This window comes from Mirounga angustirostris, unplaced genomic scaffold (genome assembly GCF_029215605.1).
Source record: "Mirounga angustirostris isolate CCGP_5_RB_7025 unplaced genomic scaffold, mMirAng1.0.hap1 SCAF_3, whole genome shotgun sequence".
Taxonomy (NCBI): domain Eukaryota; kingdom Metazoa; phylum Chordata; class Mammalia; order Carnivora; family Phocidae; genus Mirounga; species Mirounga angustirostris.
In genome coordinates, this window is record NW_026991711.1 from 39610012 (window position 1) to 39627762 (window position 17751).

Here is a 17751-nt window from a genome sequence, read left to right on the forward strand (position 1 = left end):
ACTATTCTTGCACATTTTTAGAAAGATCGACTGAATGGACATATATGATTGTCTTCTCTGAGTGAGGAATTAGGAATAAGGACTATTTACATGCCCTCATGGGCCTGATATTGTAATGGATAAAATAGATCTCAAAACAAGTGCATTATTTTTACATTTTTTACTTTTTACTTTATAAGCACCATAATGTGAGTCAAGGATTTCTATATATAAAGATTTATTTTGTATGATTCTTTGTCTTCTTGCTAGTTCTCAAATAACTTGGCCCTAGATAATTTTTACTCCTAGACTGCTTAACTTACCTTGTCTTAAAGCTAAAAAAAAAAGGGGAAATATACAGGACATCTAAAGATTGGCTGAATAGATCAAATTAGTGATAAAATTTAATGGTCTTAAAAATGTGAATAAAAATAGAAATTACAAGTATATATGTACTTAAACATGTTCATTTTTATTATATTAAACAAGTATCTGTTGTTTCTCATGATAATGTACAAATGTACAATTCAGGAAGAGTAGGATGTAATTTATTATGAGACAGGTTAATGCAATCTTCCATCGAGTCCAAACTTACAACATTTTAATTTATGTGCTATTGTTTAGGAGAGGAAAAGTTCAAATTAGTCTCATAACGAACTGGGGAATTTCCCTAGTCCTCCAAAACTATCAAATGAAGAAACAACGTCCTTTCTCTGTACTATATGCAATGAAATAAACAGAAAAGTAATGAAAACCTCAGGAAATATGGGCTCACATTTATCCAGTATAGTTCTGAAATACTCCACAAGAAAATCTCGAGACCTGAGGAAGCGGAAAATATTCTCCCATTATTTTCTTGTACTCTCTCCATAAAGCTGGTTTGAAGGAGGAATTGCTCAGTTAATAGTTTCTATAGAAGCAGTTTAACCAGTTTCCTAGGGAGCATAGTTGCTTAGGAAACTCAAATATATTAGAGCACAGAGGCTGAGACTAGACACCTGCTGGTACACACAGTTTCAGGCTGCCATTTTTACCCACTTCTCTCTCTCCTTGGCTCTGCTTTCATAGGGCGGAAGTGCAGAGTTGGAAAACCAGTGCCATTCTTGGGACAGGGTGGAGATCATGTAATTGCTTGTGGGCTTACCATAAAGACTACCTTCGGTAGTAAGTTGTTTTTGAGGGCAAATGGCACGGCATGTTCCTCCTCTGAACACACCGTCCATTAGCCAGTGGGATAATCTCTGTGGATTTACTATAATCATATTCTCTAGAAACCTTGGCACATTAAGAAATGGTGATTGAATTTCATGAGATCCATTTTCCCAAATCTGCTCAATTAAGGAAAAAAAAACAAACAAACAAGGGCATAGGTATACAAGACACATTCTAAACCTTAGGCTGGTTTCCCGAAAACAGCAATGATGTTTTCCCTTTGAAATGTATAATGATATATAAAAACAGAGTGCCTGTTATATAACCACTTTAGGATTTTTGAATCAATGAATAATTCTGATTTTAATTAGCTGTTTTATTTTTTATATGAAAATATAGGTTGTGTAGATAGGAGGTTATACACATCTATCTCTCCATCTATCTATCTAAATGGGTTTTGCAATGCCTTTTGAAAGTTGACCACTCATTTTCAGATGATATCCTTTAAAAATGTGAAATGATAATGGCAATGTGGTAACACATGCTGCAAATGTGACTCGTGGTCTCAGCACGCCAGGCTGCAACATTTCACAGCTGTTCAGTAGACACGAGGAACTAAGCAACAGAACCCATGCAAGTGGGCTGGGAACCCCTAGATGACACAGCATCATAAAAAGAGAAAAAAATAAACTTTGCAATTAACTAAAGCAATCCCTGAGGTTTGAGGCTCAGCATTATTCCTGCCTTCCTCGTTCTGTCTGTGAAGCTTTTAGAGACAGGCGATCACATTTTCTCAAAAACATTCTGTTGTAGCAGATGACCATAGTTACTCATATTTTAGCAGTCAAAAATCCCAGATATTCAGAGATTGAGAGAGAGATGGAGAGAGAGTAGAAACAAAAGAGTGGCCTAAACTCTAATTCACGTTACCCTAGAGTTAAAGTGAAATTTAAATCGTTTTACAAAGTGTTTAACTTTCCAATTAACTTTGTTTTCCTTTGATGGTTAAGAGAACCCTGAGACTCTATTCAGACACTACCTGCTTGGGGTCAAGATCCACACTTTGGGTTTTCATCTTCTTTTTGTGTCAAGTTTTCCCCGAACATAAGAAAAATAAATGCCAAATGTTTTATCCACAAGTAACAGTCCGTGGCACCATCATCTCAGAAAATCCTCTAATCTGGCCACCCCTCCACGATCACTGGCTCTTCACACTGGAATGAATTCCCAGCTTCACTAGGATCTCAGGCTCCACCTTGGACTGCCAAGAGCGTATGCCTGTCAGTGACGTGTTAAGTGCTATGCTGGTCTTTCGGGAGCAAAGATAACTGGCATAATCTGTGCCCTCTCTCCAGTAAAATAACAGCTCAAGTGGAGATTCAGAGAGGCCTCTTCTCTTATTTTCATTTTTCAGTTCACTCAGTAATTATTAGGCATTAAATCTGTGCTTCATTGTGCTAAGTACTATGCCTTCACAGATACCAATATAAATCAACATCTTTGCAGAACTATTGTTCCATTTCACAATTCCCCCTCAGAAGTGTCAGTCCCTCACTGTCTGTGGGACCTGGGCCACCTCCAGGGCCATCTGTTTACACTGAGCTGATTTTGTACCTGGACGTTCTTAGTTTCTACAGCTGCTCAATAATATGTCAGGGCCTCTCTTTAAGCAGAAGCAAATAGCTTCTTTGGGGCAGATTTTTGTTCCTTTTAATTTTCTGCCTGTCTTCCTGTTAAAAGGTAAAAAGATCACAGTGGAGGGCTGATGTGGATGGGGAGAAAGAGCAACAGAAGGAAATATCCAAAAGCATATTAAATTGTTTTACATATAATAAATATTTATGGGTCTAAACTAACAAAATGACTCTAGGTCTGTGAACATTTCCAACAAGTTAATGTAGTCATTTTAATTTGTCCTCAAGTTTCCCATTTTCTTTGTAGCATTTTGGATTTTCTTTTAAAATCCAACTTTACTTGGTTCATTAAAAATGTATTTTCCACAGAGCAGCCAAAGAGAGCCATTTAAAACTTTTTTCGAATCCTATTATGCCCCTGTTCAAAGCACTCCAGTGTCTTTCCATCACACTATGGAAAAAACCTCAAAGCTCATACCTACGAGCTCCTACAGGATCAGCCCCTGATTACCTTCCTCCCCTTTGTACCCTGCAGTGGTCTCTCCACTCTCCCGCAATGTGCCTTGTATACTCCTGCCTTAGATCCTTTTCCCTGTTACTCCTTCTGTCTTAAAAACTTCTCCCCAGATAGTTGACGGCCCATTCCCTCATTCCTTCAGGACACTGTTGCAGTGTTTCCTTCTCGAGATACCTTTTTCTACCCCCATATCTAAATGTCAATACTTCCCCTCTTTATTCCTTTACCCTCCTAATCATTTTACTCTTGGTATGCACTACTACATGATATATGGGAGCTTGTTATTTCATTTTGTTTACCAAATAGAGTGTAAGTTCCAAGAAGGTAGAGAACTCTATCTTCTTCACTGTTGAATTCTTAGCATCTAGAAGACTGCCTAGAAAATAACAGAGATCAAAATATTAGTGAGTTGAATGAAATAATGGGTGGATGGGTGGACAGAAGGATAGATAGATGGATGGAGAAACAAGCAGGATAATGTTCATGTTCTCCTGAGTTACTTCAGAAAACTTCTGAGTGCCACTTTCCCAGATTCTTCTGGCTGTCTCTTTTCATGAAGTAAAGCAGAGATCAGGCTTTGAAATGCTTTTTTCAATAATGAGTATAGGTGTTTTAAGTGATTGTACACTTTATTGTAATGGATAGGTTATCAAATCCTTGTTCTTGAGGAGTTCAACATAAAACGTATATTATATAATGCTGTCTTATTAATTGATACTGATGTTGTAATGAGAAAAATTGCAGAAAATAATGAAAGCATGTTAGTCTATGTATGCATAGTCTATGCTCTGTGGCACATTTTGCTTCTATTGTTTGTCACATCTTAAAATCAGGTGTTATAAATGAATATATCTTTGCTGTAATGATTTAAACAATACCAAAATGAGAAGCAAAGAAAAAGTCCCCTGTGTTGGCTTGGGTGTCCTCAAAAATGACTTGAGACAACACTTGTGTGCAGATAGTTTGAGAAGTAATGCCAGAGAGTAGGAGGGAAGAATCAGAGAGAGTGAAACAGAGAGAGGAAAACCAATATAAAGGTTCATTATTGATTTCATTGCTATAGACAACAGATGCTGCTGGGAACATATGAAATGTCTTCCAGGATTGTCTAATCAAAGCATTTGTCCAACAGCTCTCATGAGAATTGATCAAAGATTGCTGCTTCAGAGTTGTTATGCCTGTACTTCGGAGGTGCCCATGCGGTGAGTGCTTTCTACTTCTACCTTGGCAGAAATCATGGGAGAAGCCTAGGAGATGTGAGTCTGGGGCATTGGTAATAGAGGGAGGAAAAGTCCAGCCTGCACTCCATCTACCTGTGTGCTGCATGAAGTCCACTCTGCTACTGAGTCTTCAAGGTATCTCCAGAGGATTTAATATGCAAGGGATAGTAAAATAAGCTACAGTTCTCTTTACTGAAACTGGCCCTAAGGCTGTTAGGGATATTTATCTTCTCCCTTCTCCACCACCAATTTTGTCTATGCCTCCCCTTCTGGCAGCACTGCATCTGGTCTTGGATGCTTGCCTGATGGGTTGACACAGACCTTAATTTCGGAGAAGTATAAGCCTTAAGATCTTGATCATAACTGCAATTGCTGTAGTTGTCCTTTTATCATAGTGCTGGACATGGAAGCACAAGAGAGGCCCAAGTGGATCTTCTGATTTCCACACACCTCCCTGCCTCCAGTATGTGTCTGAGAACCCAGCACTCCCATGCTCCCTAGTATAAATATCCCCAATCTCTTACCCCCAGGAACCAGAACATCTAATCCAGCAGAGGCTAAGGTTTTGGGCAAGGCAATATAAATTTCTTATTGGTGACTGGCAGTGATGGTGAGAGAGGCCAGCCTTACCCAATCCCTGCCCTGTGTGTTACTGACTACAAGTTATTGAAAACAAGCTCCATATTTCAAGAACTCAGTTCAAAGCATACACTGTATCCCGGCAGACAACATCTCAACCCTGAGAAGTGTTTTGTCAGAAATGTTACCTTAGTTGAGCCTTTATTAAGACATCCTATTATTCCAGAATGCCAGGTCATTCTGGATAAAGTTGAATCAGTCTATCTCATAGTCATGTGCTCATTGAAACATTACCTTCTCTGTAAAATGGATCTTTTAGAGTGGGGGGAGGCCACATGTTATAAATCTTGGATATTGGTACTGAAAAACTTTGGGCAGGAAAGGCAAACCCGTACTGAAGAAAGACTCAATCCTATTTAAGATGAAATGCTACTCGCCAGGATGAAGGTGCCTGATGTAATCACTTTGCCACATAGTGACTAGACTTGTTTCCTGGTAGGATGGGACCATTTCATAGGCTCAGCTTTGGTCTCTGCTATGAAAATTTCAGACTTCCAAGCATACATAGAAGGTATATTTGGCTTTTTGAGAAGAAGTTCAAATCATTGGGCCCACACATAATTTCTATCCCTGCTACCACAGGCATTGTACTCATGAGTTGTTCCACAAACACTTGGGTAATTAAAGACATAATTTGGCTAATGTCTGCTGGTTGGCTCATCCTGTTTACCTGGTTTTTGAATGTGTTCTTTGTGGTATATCAACTTTAGTGGCCATTAACTCGAGACACAAAAATCTCGACTCCCATAAGTCTACCAGTTTACTGATTTCTTCAACTTCTTTGACCTTGAACTTCTAATCTCACTGCTTTCATGCTTGTCATGAACCGCCAAATGACAATGTGTGTCCTGACCTCATGTCAGGTCTTTCTTCATGCCAAGTGACTAACTAAGTTCACCCCTCCCAGTTCTGCCCAGAGTGAGGACTCTTATTGTCACTGCCCTTTACTGCTACTCCTTGTTGTATGTTGAATTGTGTTCCCCTAAATTTTGTGTTAAAGTCCTCACCCCTGGTATGTGAATGTGACCTTATTTGGAAATAGTGTTTGTGTGGATGTAACCAAGTTAAGATGAGGTCGTAACAGATTAGGGTGGTCCCTAAGACAGTGACTGGTGTCTGTATAAGACAAAGGGGAGGGAAATTTGGATACAGAGACAAGCACAAGGAGAACATCATGAGACAATCAAGGCAGAGACTGGAATGATTCAGATGTAAGAGACAGAACACCAACGATTTCTGGCAACCATCAAGAGCTAGGAGCAGGCAAGGAAGGATTCTTCCCCAGAGCCTTCAGAGGAAACATGAACTTGCTGACATCTTGAGTTCAGACATCTAGCTTCCAGAACTATGAGAGAATACATTTCTGTTGTTTTATGCCGCCCAGCTTGTGGTACATTGTTATGACAGCCCAAGGAAACTAATAAAATCCTCATTGTTCTGTCCCGCAGCAGCTTTACATTTCCCCCTGGCCTCAGCTTTTCAAGCCCCCTGTGAACTGTACTTCTGTCAGCCATGAGACCAGAGTGGGGAACTGAGGAATAGACATTGGTGAAACAGAATCTAGGCTACCTGCTCATCGTGTAACTTACTCGTACCCTCCGGATCTGTTCGGGCCAGTTCCAGATGTACCATTTCCACTGCACAAAGGATGGCTTCTGCAACCACCTGACCTTGGGATTTGGTAACCTGACAGTAGCAGGATGAGTGCTGGGCCCCTCTGATGGCACAGTCCCTTGCTGTTCTTTGGTCAGGCATTCATCTGTATAACAGGAGTTATTTTTCACACACAGGGTAGTTCTCTGCTGCCGGAGACGTGGCTCTGCTCCAGAACACTAGCATCTGTGCTGAGACACTCCAACTAGAGCTTTCCAGAGACCTCAAACAGCTTCTCTCTCTCATATGGATGCCTGTAGCATCATTGTACTCACTGAGTCATACAACCGAGCTGCAGGGCTTCTTGCACAACAGATTGGACCTGTATGCAAAGCCTTCTCTTTGTCCCTCAAACTAAATTTCACTAAAGAAGACAGGTTGTATGCTTTAATGTCAGGAGTTCATTCTTTTTCTTGAGCTACCTGCCTCTATGACGTAAGAAGACCTATAAAAAACTTTATTCCTTTGGCTGGCTGGGCTTTTGAGGTTGTTTCTTTCTCTTACTTTCCAAATCCTGCAAGCATACTGTGGGTTCAATCAGCCCAGGGCCTTTACTACAGATCTCTCTCTCTCTCTCTCACCATAGTTGTCGATAACAGGTGTCCCAAAATACTGTTGATAAAGGGAGGATATCAAACTGATTAGGGTTCTCATTTAACCTTCAATTCTAGCTCAGTGCTCCAAAGCAGACTATTTTTTTTCTTTTTAAAAAGATTTATTCATTACTTGAGAGAGAGAGAGAGTGGGGGGAGGGAAAGAGGAAAAAGGAGAGAGAGAATCCTGAAGCAGACTCCTGTTGAGCACAGAGCCCAACGTGGAGTTTGATCCCAGCACCCTGAGATCATGACCTGAGCCAAAACCAAGGGTTGGACGCTTAACCGACTGAGCCAACTAGATGCCCCACAAAGCATACTTTACTTGAGCTCGGTGATATATAAGGTATGTAAATGCTATTTATAAAATAGTAGTTTGATTCACTCTCCGCAAATATTCCTTTGGGATAGTCTCCATCTACGGCAAGATTTGAATGTTCTTGTATCTCTGCGCATAAAAACCATCAAATTCCATTAGAAAGCAAACCTTTATCTATAACAATATTGTTCCATCTTCTCCTTTTAGAGAAGTCAATGTCTAAAGTACCCGGAAGATATGTATATGGTTTTCTCCAACAGTTAGATCTATATCAGGGATATATTCCTCAATAGTCTCTGAATTTTAATGTCCCAGGGGATGTGTTTAAATACTGTAGCTCCAAGAAAATTTCAGAAAAGGCCTCCTTAACTATTATTAAGTAAAAGCATACAAAATAAAATTTCCATTTAGGTCTTAGGCCTTACACTTCTATATTACCCTTCCCAGCAGAATCCAGTCTCCATGCTATGCACACTTGGCTCTTCAGTGTGGAATTATACCAATATATGCATATATGGTCTTAATTTATTACCATCACTTCAGAGTTTTACAGGGAACATGCCCAAGGAATACAGGGAACACCTATAGTATACTGGAAATTCAAATCTAATTAGAAAAAGAAAATCTTTCCTCAACTTTTGCTTCCGAGAAATGATATCCAAAAAGAAATGTAAAATTTGGCCTAAATCTATCCCTGTATACCACAGAACAGACACAAAACAGATGTGTCTGTTTGTTAATAAAGATCCCTTGTTTGCTTCTAGAGTATGTGCGTAGCAGTTGGTCAAGGTGTGATGTTTTTGAAGCTTAAAAATAATGTTGAAATAATTCCATGATTTAAGTTTTTTGGTTTAAAAAACTCTGAGTTTTATAAATTAGTAATAAATTATAATTAAATATATAATTTCTTTCTGAATAGTTTCCTGAATAATTTCCTAGGTATTTTTTTTCAATGTATTTTAAAGTTTTGGTTTTAGGGGTGCCTGGGTGGCTCAAGTAGTTAAGCATCTGACTCTTGGTTTCCACTCAGGTCATGGTTTCAGGGTCGTGGGAGGCACCGAGCTCAGTGGGGAGTCTGCTTGGGACTCTCTCTCTCCCTCTCCCTCTGCTCCTCCCCCTGCTCATGCTCTCTCTTTCTCTCTCTCTCTATCTCAAATAAATAAATAAATCATTAAAAAATAAGAAAATAAAGTTTGGGTTTTAGGTCACTTTCATTCTTTTTTTTTTTTTTTTTGAGAGAGTGCAAGAACACAAGCCGGGGGTGGGGAGGTGCAGAGGGAGAGGGAGAAAGAATCTTAAGCAGGTCCCACACTCAGTGAGGAGCTGGATGTAGGGCTTGTTCTCATGAAACTGAGATCATGACCTGAGTCCAAATCAAGAATCAGATGCTGAATGGACTGAAGCACTAGATCACTTTCTTGATGCTCATTTTCATCTTTTTCTTTTTTTTTTTTTTTGCCTTTATTGTAGTGAAGTGGACAGAATGGGGTATGCTTTTTTCCCCATTTTCCTCTCTCTCTGTGTCCATCTCCTTCTCTCCTCTCTCTCCCTCCCTCTCCTTAGTTCTCTTGAAACATTTATTTATTGATTGTCCTACTTGTGCTGTCCAAAGACCACTCAGACCAAAATCTTCTCCAACCAAATTGAACACCTTTTCCTTACTGTATTGTGTGTGTGTAAATATTTATAATTTTTACCATAATTCTCTTTCCTCACTAATTAAAATATAGAATATTAGTTCATCTTTATCCTGAAGATACACGTTTCCCACTTGTTTTAATGATAATTATGAATTTTTAAGAGTAATACCAATATGCTTATTTTTTACATAGGTAACTGATTTTCAGTGCCTGAGGTAAAACCTGTTCACATACAAGAACTCCATGAGGATCTTCACAATACTTCACTTGGTATATTCCAAGGCATTGTGAAACCATTTGTTTATCCACACACGAGTACATTGCCATAATACATAACTATAAATATGCATTTTCTAGTTTAAATGTGGTAGGCAAGCTCCTAAGATGGTCTCCTCACATTCCCATTCCTGGGTGTACACATCCTCTCTAATGCCATACCCTTGAGTGCATATTCAGTTTGTGGTTATGATGGAATGTCACACCCATGATAACGTGAGTAGTTAGTTGCCTTTGAGATAATTAAAAGGACAATTATCTTAGGTGGGCCTGACATAACCAGGTAAGCTTTTAAAAAAAGTTAAACTTTACAGACACTCTCCTGCTGGCCTTGAGTACAGCCTCCATGAAGTCTACAGCTGCAAGGAGGGAAATTCTTCCAACAACCAGCGAGCTTGGAAGAAGACCCTGAGCCTCAGGTGAGACACTGATCCTGATTAATACTTGATTCAGGCTTATGGGAACCAGCATAGAGACCCCCTGCTAAGTCTTGCCGGGACTCCTGATCCACAGAACTGTGAAGCAATGACAGGGTGTTGTTCTAAGCCACTAAGTTTGTGACAATTTGTTACAGAACAATGGAAAATAAACACACTGAACCAGGGTTAGAAGGAAACAGCTCCCAGTTGTTTATGACTGTATTTGTTGACATTCTAACTAAATTGTTTTCCATTAAAAAGAACCATTATTAAAATATTAACAGTAACAACTGTAATATATGGAATGCCTTAATTCTTTACATATGGTAGGTCACGTAATTATTATACAAACTCCATGAGATGAGCATTAAAGTTATGAATTCATAAGCAGGAAAGGGAATCTTAGGGAAGTTATCTCTCCTATCAGAGGGGGCGAAGCTGCAGGTGATGTGCTGACTGGGAGGGATGAGGAAAAGCCCTCTGGCAGACAGAAACTTCTCCTGGGATTTACAAGCTCACACCCTTCCCACCTCAGTATACTGCACTTCATTATGTCTAGAAAATTACACACATGGTATCCTTTTCTGCACCGGGTTGCTAAGATCAGTAAAGTGTGCACCTATAATGAAGGACTTTAAAATCCAGCAGAGAAAACAGATATGAATGACACAATATCTTCCCAAGTCTAATGAAGCACTTGCACATTGGGGTGATAGTCTGGTGGGATTAGAAAACACTTAGAGAAGCCGCGGCAAATGAGCTAAGCCTTAAATACTCTAAATGATCTTTCTGGAAGAAAAATTGGGGCTGCAGTCATTCGAGGTGAAGAAATGAAATGCTGCACTTGGAATTGTAAATGTACAGAAAAGGTTCACAGAATGTTGAGTAGACAGGAGCACAGGGGAGCCAAAGATATAACTTCGTTTTATACCTTAATGTATGCTTTCTGCATTGTCTACATGTTTTCAATATTGTCTCCATTTGTTTTGCTCTTTCTCTCAATTTCCACACTCCTTAATCTAACTGGTTTTTGCATACTAAATTGAAATTTTTGGATCATGGTGTCAGCACTACATTTTTGGATATATCTCAGCAGAATATTATTTTAAGCTCCGCTTCTCATACACCCAAGCACGCGCACACACACACACACACACACACACCGTGGGCTTGTAGCTTATTGTTAAACACATGATCGATGCTTAAAATATGTATTATATGTATTATTTATTTTCCTTTTGTCTTTGATATTTAAAGTATTTTTAAGCGATATTCTTGATTTCTAGAGGTACATGGCAAAATCTTATGTACTGAGGACAGAGAAATAAACCAGTTAGGCAAGAACACTAATATTGAGTGTGTGGGAATAGTGTTGTCTGGGGAAAAAAGCTGGGACCGAAGATACCAGGAAAAAGTTAATGAAGAATGTGTGTCAGAGGACAGTAAACCTTAAAGAATGAAATGGAAAGATATGCTAGGAAGTAACTGAGGAACTGACAGAATAAGTGATCAGAGAAGGGCTTTCTAAAGAGATGGCATCGGAACATGCATATTATATGTTTTCTTATCCATCAAATATAGAGTCTACAATGAGCGGTCTTTAGCTGTGAAGGCCTTTTGTTTAATTAAGTATAGCTATTAATGCAAAGAAAATATGGTAGGAAAAAAAAAGAAAAAACACTTCTGTACCAGAAAAATATACATGTCCAATACTAAGAAAAAAATAAAGATAAAATGCTGTGGAATTCCCTATTAATACATTATAAAAAAGAAAAGCTGCCTAAAATCAATTTGTGATCATGGACAACTTTAACAAGCAAAGCAAATTTATCAAATGAATTTCCTCCTTGTATTCCTATTATCAATAACAAATAAACTGGATGAGCTGAGCTGAAAGGCACCTACCAATTTTCCAAAATTATCATTCAGGGATTCTTATAATTCAAGCATTTTATATGGGGGAAGGTGTCATTTTTGCATATACTTTAATTTTACAAACCCCATCATATATCCTCTTTATGGGTTTCTCTTTTTTATCCATAGAGAAAAAAAAATGAAAGAGTAAAAAGCCCCTCACAAAACAGTTAATCACTTCACTTGTGGGGAAAGTCAGAGTAATACACATCTTGTGGCAACCGAGAGGAATGCAGGATAGGCTATTTTGGGGCTCACTAGAGAAATATAAATCTTTTGAAATTTTTCCACTTATCATTTTTTGTATTCTATCTATTTGGTATATTAAATTCATATATAATAAACTTGAAAACCAGTCATTTTACATGAAACTAATTATGTTTGGTGGAGACCCAGAGGACAGATCCATCCTGACAGAGTACTTTCAACACCATTTACTTGTAGCTTGCTATATACAGTGCAAAGCCTCAGTTAGAACCACATACATAGCTAATGATTTCCAAGCTCTCATGCAAGAACAGCTATTTTTTATGTTGTTGTTGTTGATTTAACTCTTTTTGAAGAACTTATAAAAAACGCTTCCCAGATTTGTATGGGTTAAAGTAAGCGTGGATTTAGAAATGATAATTTATATACACAGAATAATAACTGATTTCACAGTTCATTAATTCAATTGATGAAGAACAATAAAAGAGAGGTACTGCCAAATATAACCATGTGATAAGGTGGGAGAGGAAGTGTATAATTTTACTCACTAGCTATTCAAAAGAAATAAATGATCAAATGTACTTTACATGAAATGGTAAATTCACTATAGAATTGATTAATTTTAATTAAGATAACATTTTAATGCTGTACTTCAAGGATAAAATTGGAGTGGTATTTCTTTGGAAAGATGTAATTCTGATACAACTTAAGAAGATTTAAAATTCTGGGGCGCCTGGGTGGCTCAGTTGGTTAAGCGACTGCCTTCGGCTCAGGTCATGATCCTGGAGTCCCGGAATCGAGTCCCGCATCGGGCTCCCTGCTGGGCAGGGAGTCTGCTTCTCCCTCTGACCCTCCTCCCTCTCATGCTCTCTGTCTCTCATTCTCTCTCTCTCAAATAAATAAATAAAATCTTTAAAAAAAAAGGTTTAAAATTCTGCCATAGGGCAAAAAGTCTATTTTTCTCCCATGAATGACATAAAATGTCTAGTTTTCCTTCTGTGTTAATTTGTGTTTGATAGCTGCAGAAAATATAGATTTTGTATAAACTATGTGTGGTAATTATTAGTCACAGGAGCACTACATTTTTAAATACTAAATGCTTATCTTTATATTTTTACCTCAATGGAAATGGGCATTTTTTTCAAACCTAGATCATATTAAAGGAAGGATAGATTTTTCCAAAACTCTGTTTTCCAAATTAAAATAAATTTTACAATATACAAGCCCTCATGCCTATGATTTACACACACACACGCACATGTCATGACTGCAATAGGCAACACATGGGGTAGATAATTTTCACATTTTATTACCTTACTACCCTGTAAATCTTCACTAGTTTAAATAATTCCAATGGTATAAACGGACTTAAGCATACACATGTTATTTAATACATATATTTTCAATGTCATTACTTTCGTATGTTGATAGGGCATAAAATTGATATTGTATGTGGGTGCGTAGATAAAATTTCTACTGCAATGCACCTGGAGAGAAGAAAAAAAAAAGGAATATTTTATTATTCTAATTATGGAAAGAAGTTAGTAAATTACTTTTCAAATGCCAGCATACAGTGGCCACGCATAAGCTCGTCCAGCAAATGATCCTATTAACATTACTCTACTATTAGAATGGCTACCTCATAACCAGACCTTCCTTATTTTCGAGCGAGGTTTAAAAGCGCAAAATAAGTTCATTCTGAAGGTTAAGCGTATTCAAGTCTGAACTCTTGCTGTACACAAATAAGGATTAAAGATAGAAACTCTGCAGCACCACGGCTTTAGAATTAATACCACATGACCACAGTAGTGACAGCGCCGATGTGTCACATCCCAGTTTGAATAAATGCTAGAAGTAGCTACAGAAAAACTGCCAAGGTCAAAAGCTCAGTGCAGCTCCAGACGGATGTGATTCTCTTTTCAGCAGTCACTCTCTCCTGCTTGCAGCTTTCCAAAAGGAACTGGTGCCCTGCAGGCACTCAGGATGAGCCTGCCAGATTTAATAATAATCAAGAACGCTCTTAAATAAATGTCGCCAGGAAGAGAAGCAATGGGGAAACTTAAAAGTAAGGACTACTTGAACTGTGGCTCATCTCAGAAAACACACCGTTCTCGGCTCATTTCAAAACAAAGGTGCTAAGGAAGAATAGGGAAGAGGCACAGGGAAATTCATTTGTTACAGCCAAAAAGATCATCACATTCTGGTCAGTGGCCTGGGTCAGTCTAGTAACCATACAGCCGACATTCCGGAGAAATACAACATGGGTAGGAGCGAGTCATTTTAAGTCGATTTTCATGCGTGGAGATTTATTTTCATTTTAATGCAATGGAAGGCACATGGTTGGCTTTCTAAAGATTTGGAAGGCCTTCTAAAATTTAAAGGAAAATGTTTAGTAAAGCTGTGACGTTGAAGGGAGTGTAGGAAACAGCTGTGTTCTGTGCATTATTTGAGTTCCTCACAGTATCCGTGTTCCAGTGACTGTTCCTTGCTACTATTTGCTTTTCTTTTGGGGGGAATATAAGTGTATTCTTAACATCAGCCGTCACTTAGCCTTTCAAGGAAAATGTTTCCAAGGGAAAACTGTGACACTTTGTGTGCCTATTTTAGCTACCAATACAATTTTTATGTTGCAGCCAAATAAATAGCACTTTCAAAACTTCCAAACAGTGACAGTTAATCAGGAAATACCCCGAACCTCACCAAGAAAGTCAACACCTCACCACCTTCACGACCACCACCGCCACTGCTTCTCAGAGCAATGTTCTTCCAATTAGATGAACTCATTCAGTAGTGTCCATGAAAGGTGCACGCATTTCACCGAGGAGCATTATTTCAATTATGTTAGTCATCCGTAGTTTGCAAGATATTCATAAACTGAAAGTAAAATCGCAGGTACTTGAAACAATGGGCATGTTCCAGTTGGTATTTATGTGTGACAAATAACCCAGAATGGTAGAACTCTGCATTGATCCTTTGCTAAGAGCAGATTGTCTCCAGAAATGGGTCACGACTGGGGGTGAAGTGGCTCTCTTCCAGCAGGCAATTCCCCCAGAGAAGGGGAACAGAGGGAAAAATTCTTCTAGCACCTGGAGGATTGAGGCCAGGAACACTGCAAAACATCCTACATAGATAAGATAGCATCCCCCACAACAAAAAAATCATCAGGTCAATATATACTGACAATGCCAATATTGAAAAACCCTAATCTGTATCATTCCCCCAATTAGTTATGATAAATTCATAGAAAGAAAGAGAAGAGGAAATGAGTGCATTTGTTGATATTTGTTCTTCGTTGTTCTTGTTCTTTTGTTCCAGCTCTTAACAATGACCTCTTCCCTTCTTGTGTTTCTAAGTTCTCACAGGCATCTGCTTGATAAAATATTCTTAAACTGTCATTTTTCACAAATTAGCCAGCCTGACAGCTTTTAGGACTGTGTTATTTTCAACATAGTTCCTCAGAGACCGTTAACTGCAGTTCAGTGATATCAATGCAAATCTTTTTTTTTTTTCCCTTTAAAATTTTTAATGACCAGGAAATGGTATAGAATAACTGCCAAGTCACATAAATTAACTTTTTTGTTAAGTTTGTGATCCCGGAAAGAACACTCTATCAGTCGATGCAAACTGCAAGGGAATTTCATCAGTGGTTATCTGGGCGTGTGACTGAGTGTGGGCCATGGACCCATCTTTACATGGTTCAGAAAAAAAAGCGACTGCCATGTTTGGCAGGCTTCAGCTCTCCTTCTATCTCAGGGTTGGGCTCTGGTCTTGCTCTTGAGTGATAGGGATTCTCCGGTAAAGGTCGATCTGTTTTCACTTTGGTGACCTTGGACAGCTCCCCCAGATCAGGCGGCACCCAGCCCAGTTTGTCCAGCACACACTCGTCAAACTTAGCCGGCTGTTTGCGACAGCGACGAAATAGCTGCAGGCTGGAATAATCAATGCAGGTCCAATAGTCCGTAAAAGGCTCCGCACAGTGAAGCTTTATCTGCCTGAAGAAGTCCAGAGCACACTTGTTGACGAGCTTGCCTTCCTCTAAACACCGCCTGGGGTCTTTCTCTTCCCAGCGGCAGAGCATGAACTCCTTGTTGGGCTTATCACACTGAACTCCATAGTGATGGGCGGCAGCTTTGAGCACCGAAGAACTGACTTTCACCTCCTGCACTTTCAGATCCTCCAGAGTAGGCAGCTCCACTATCCCCGGCATGATGGCGGTAGCCCCAAACCCGAGGAGGCTCCTGCAAACGCGTCGCCCCGTCTCCTTGAATTCCCCTTTCCATGTCAATGCAAATCTTACTGTACCTCGGAAAATAATTTGTCTGACTCAAGACACCCAAAGTTATTTAGAGTTCCAAGGTGCTCACTTGTTATCTCCTAATGTGTTTTGGACTTTGATTATTTTCTATCAAAGAGGATTCTGCCCTCTCTCGTCTGACAATCATTAGACTTGAAAGGGAAGTTGGAAGTGGTGAATTTCTCATCAATTTCTAAATCTGATGGACAATTCAAACCTCTGTACATGTTACTTTTTCAGATTTTATAGCCATCCCTCCTCCTTACATATTGAAAATGCACTTCATTATGGGAAGGTTTTTTTTAGCCATAAAGAAATCACTTTCGGGGCACCTGGGTAGCTCAGTCAGTTAAGCATCTGACTTCAGCTCAGGTCCTGATCTCGAGGTCCTGGGATCAAGCTTCATATTGGGCTCCCAGCTCAGCAGAGAGTCTGTTTGTCCCTCTCCCTCCGCATTTCCCCCACTCGTTCTATCTCTCTCTCTCTCTCAAATAAATAAAATCTTCAATCAATCAATCACTGTCAACTTCATAGTCCGACACCATACTCTACTCCATTTTTTAATCTCTCATGCCATTAAACACTGTCTCTTGTGCATATGTTTACCAGTGTTTTTAGAATCAAGGAATCATAGAATACAAAGGAAATTAACCCATATATATTTCAGGTCTGATAATATGTCTACTTAAACTTAATTTGTACTCTGTCATTTCCAACTTTGTTAGGTCCCTTTAAAAAATAAAAAAAATAATAAAATATTAGAATTTAATATTTTTATGATTTCTTTGATTTATTTGTATTCCTTTAATGTGTAATGTTTCATAAGCAGTAATTTATTTCTGCTTTTTAAATGTATCATTATCTTTTCATCTTAACAAAACTCAATTTTATTCCTTTGAAATTTTCTTTTCTTTTCTGGATACCATCTCTTGAGATTACACAGAACTCTATCCCACAAAATGGCATATTAAATGCTTGTTCTAGAGTATTGGATGCAAACCTCCCTCCTTAACCTTTATTATAGCATATTTTTGTCATGTATTTTTATCTTTGACTGTTTTTGAACATTTCTATTTTAACCAAATTTTCTATTCTACTTTCAGACATATTCTGTGTAGCATTCAGAGTATATTATCACGTGCCTATGGAACAGATGCTACAAGGACTTCTAGTGACACTTTTCCTGGAAAGTGTCCCTTTTATCCTAATACTCAGAATGCAGATGGGAGGGGAAAGTGAAAAATCCAAAATGTTAGCATCTATAACTCAGAGGCTTTCAACATATAGTCACATTG

The 17751-nt window shown here is 38.7% G+C and overlaps 1 protein-coding gene across 1 annotated transcript; it reads right to left on the minus strand.

The window, feature by feature from the left end:
• Window positions 1-15672: 15672 nt before the first annotated feature.
• Window positions 15673-16433, minus strand: LOC123838626 (NADH dehydrogenase [ubiquinone] 1 alpha subcomplex subunit 8-like). The gene has a single exon (XM_045867542.2). The coding sequence runs from the start codon at window positions 16367-16369 to the stop codon at window positions 15860-15862; it is 510 nt and encodes a 169-aa protein (XP_045723498.1). The 5' UTR covers window positions 16370-16433; the 3' UTR covers window positions 15673-15859.
• Window positions 16434-17751: the final 1318 nt, after the last annotated feature.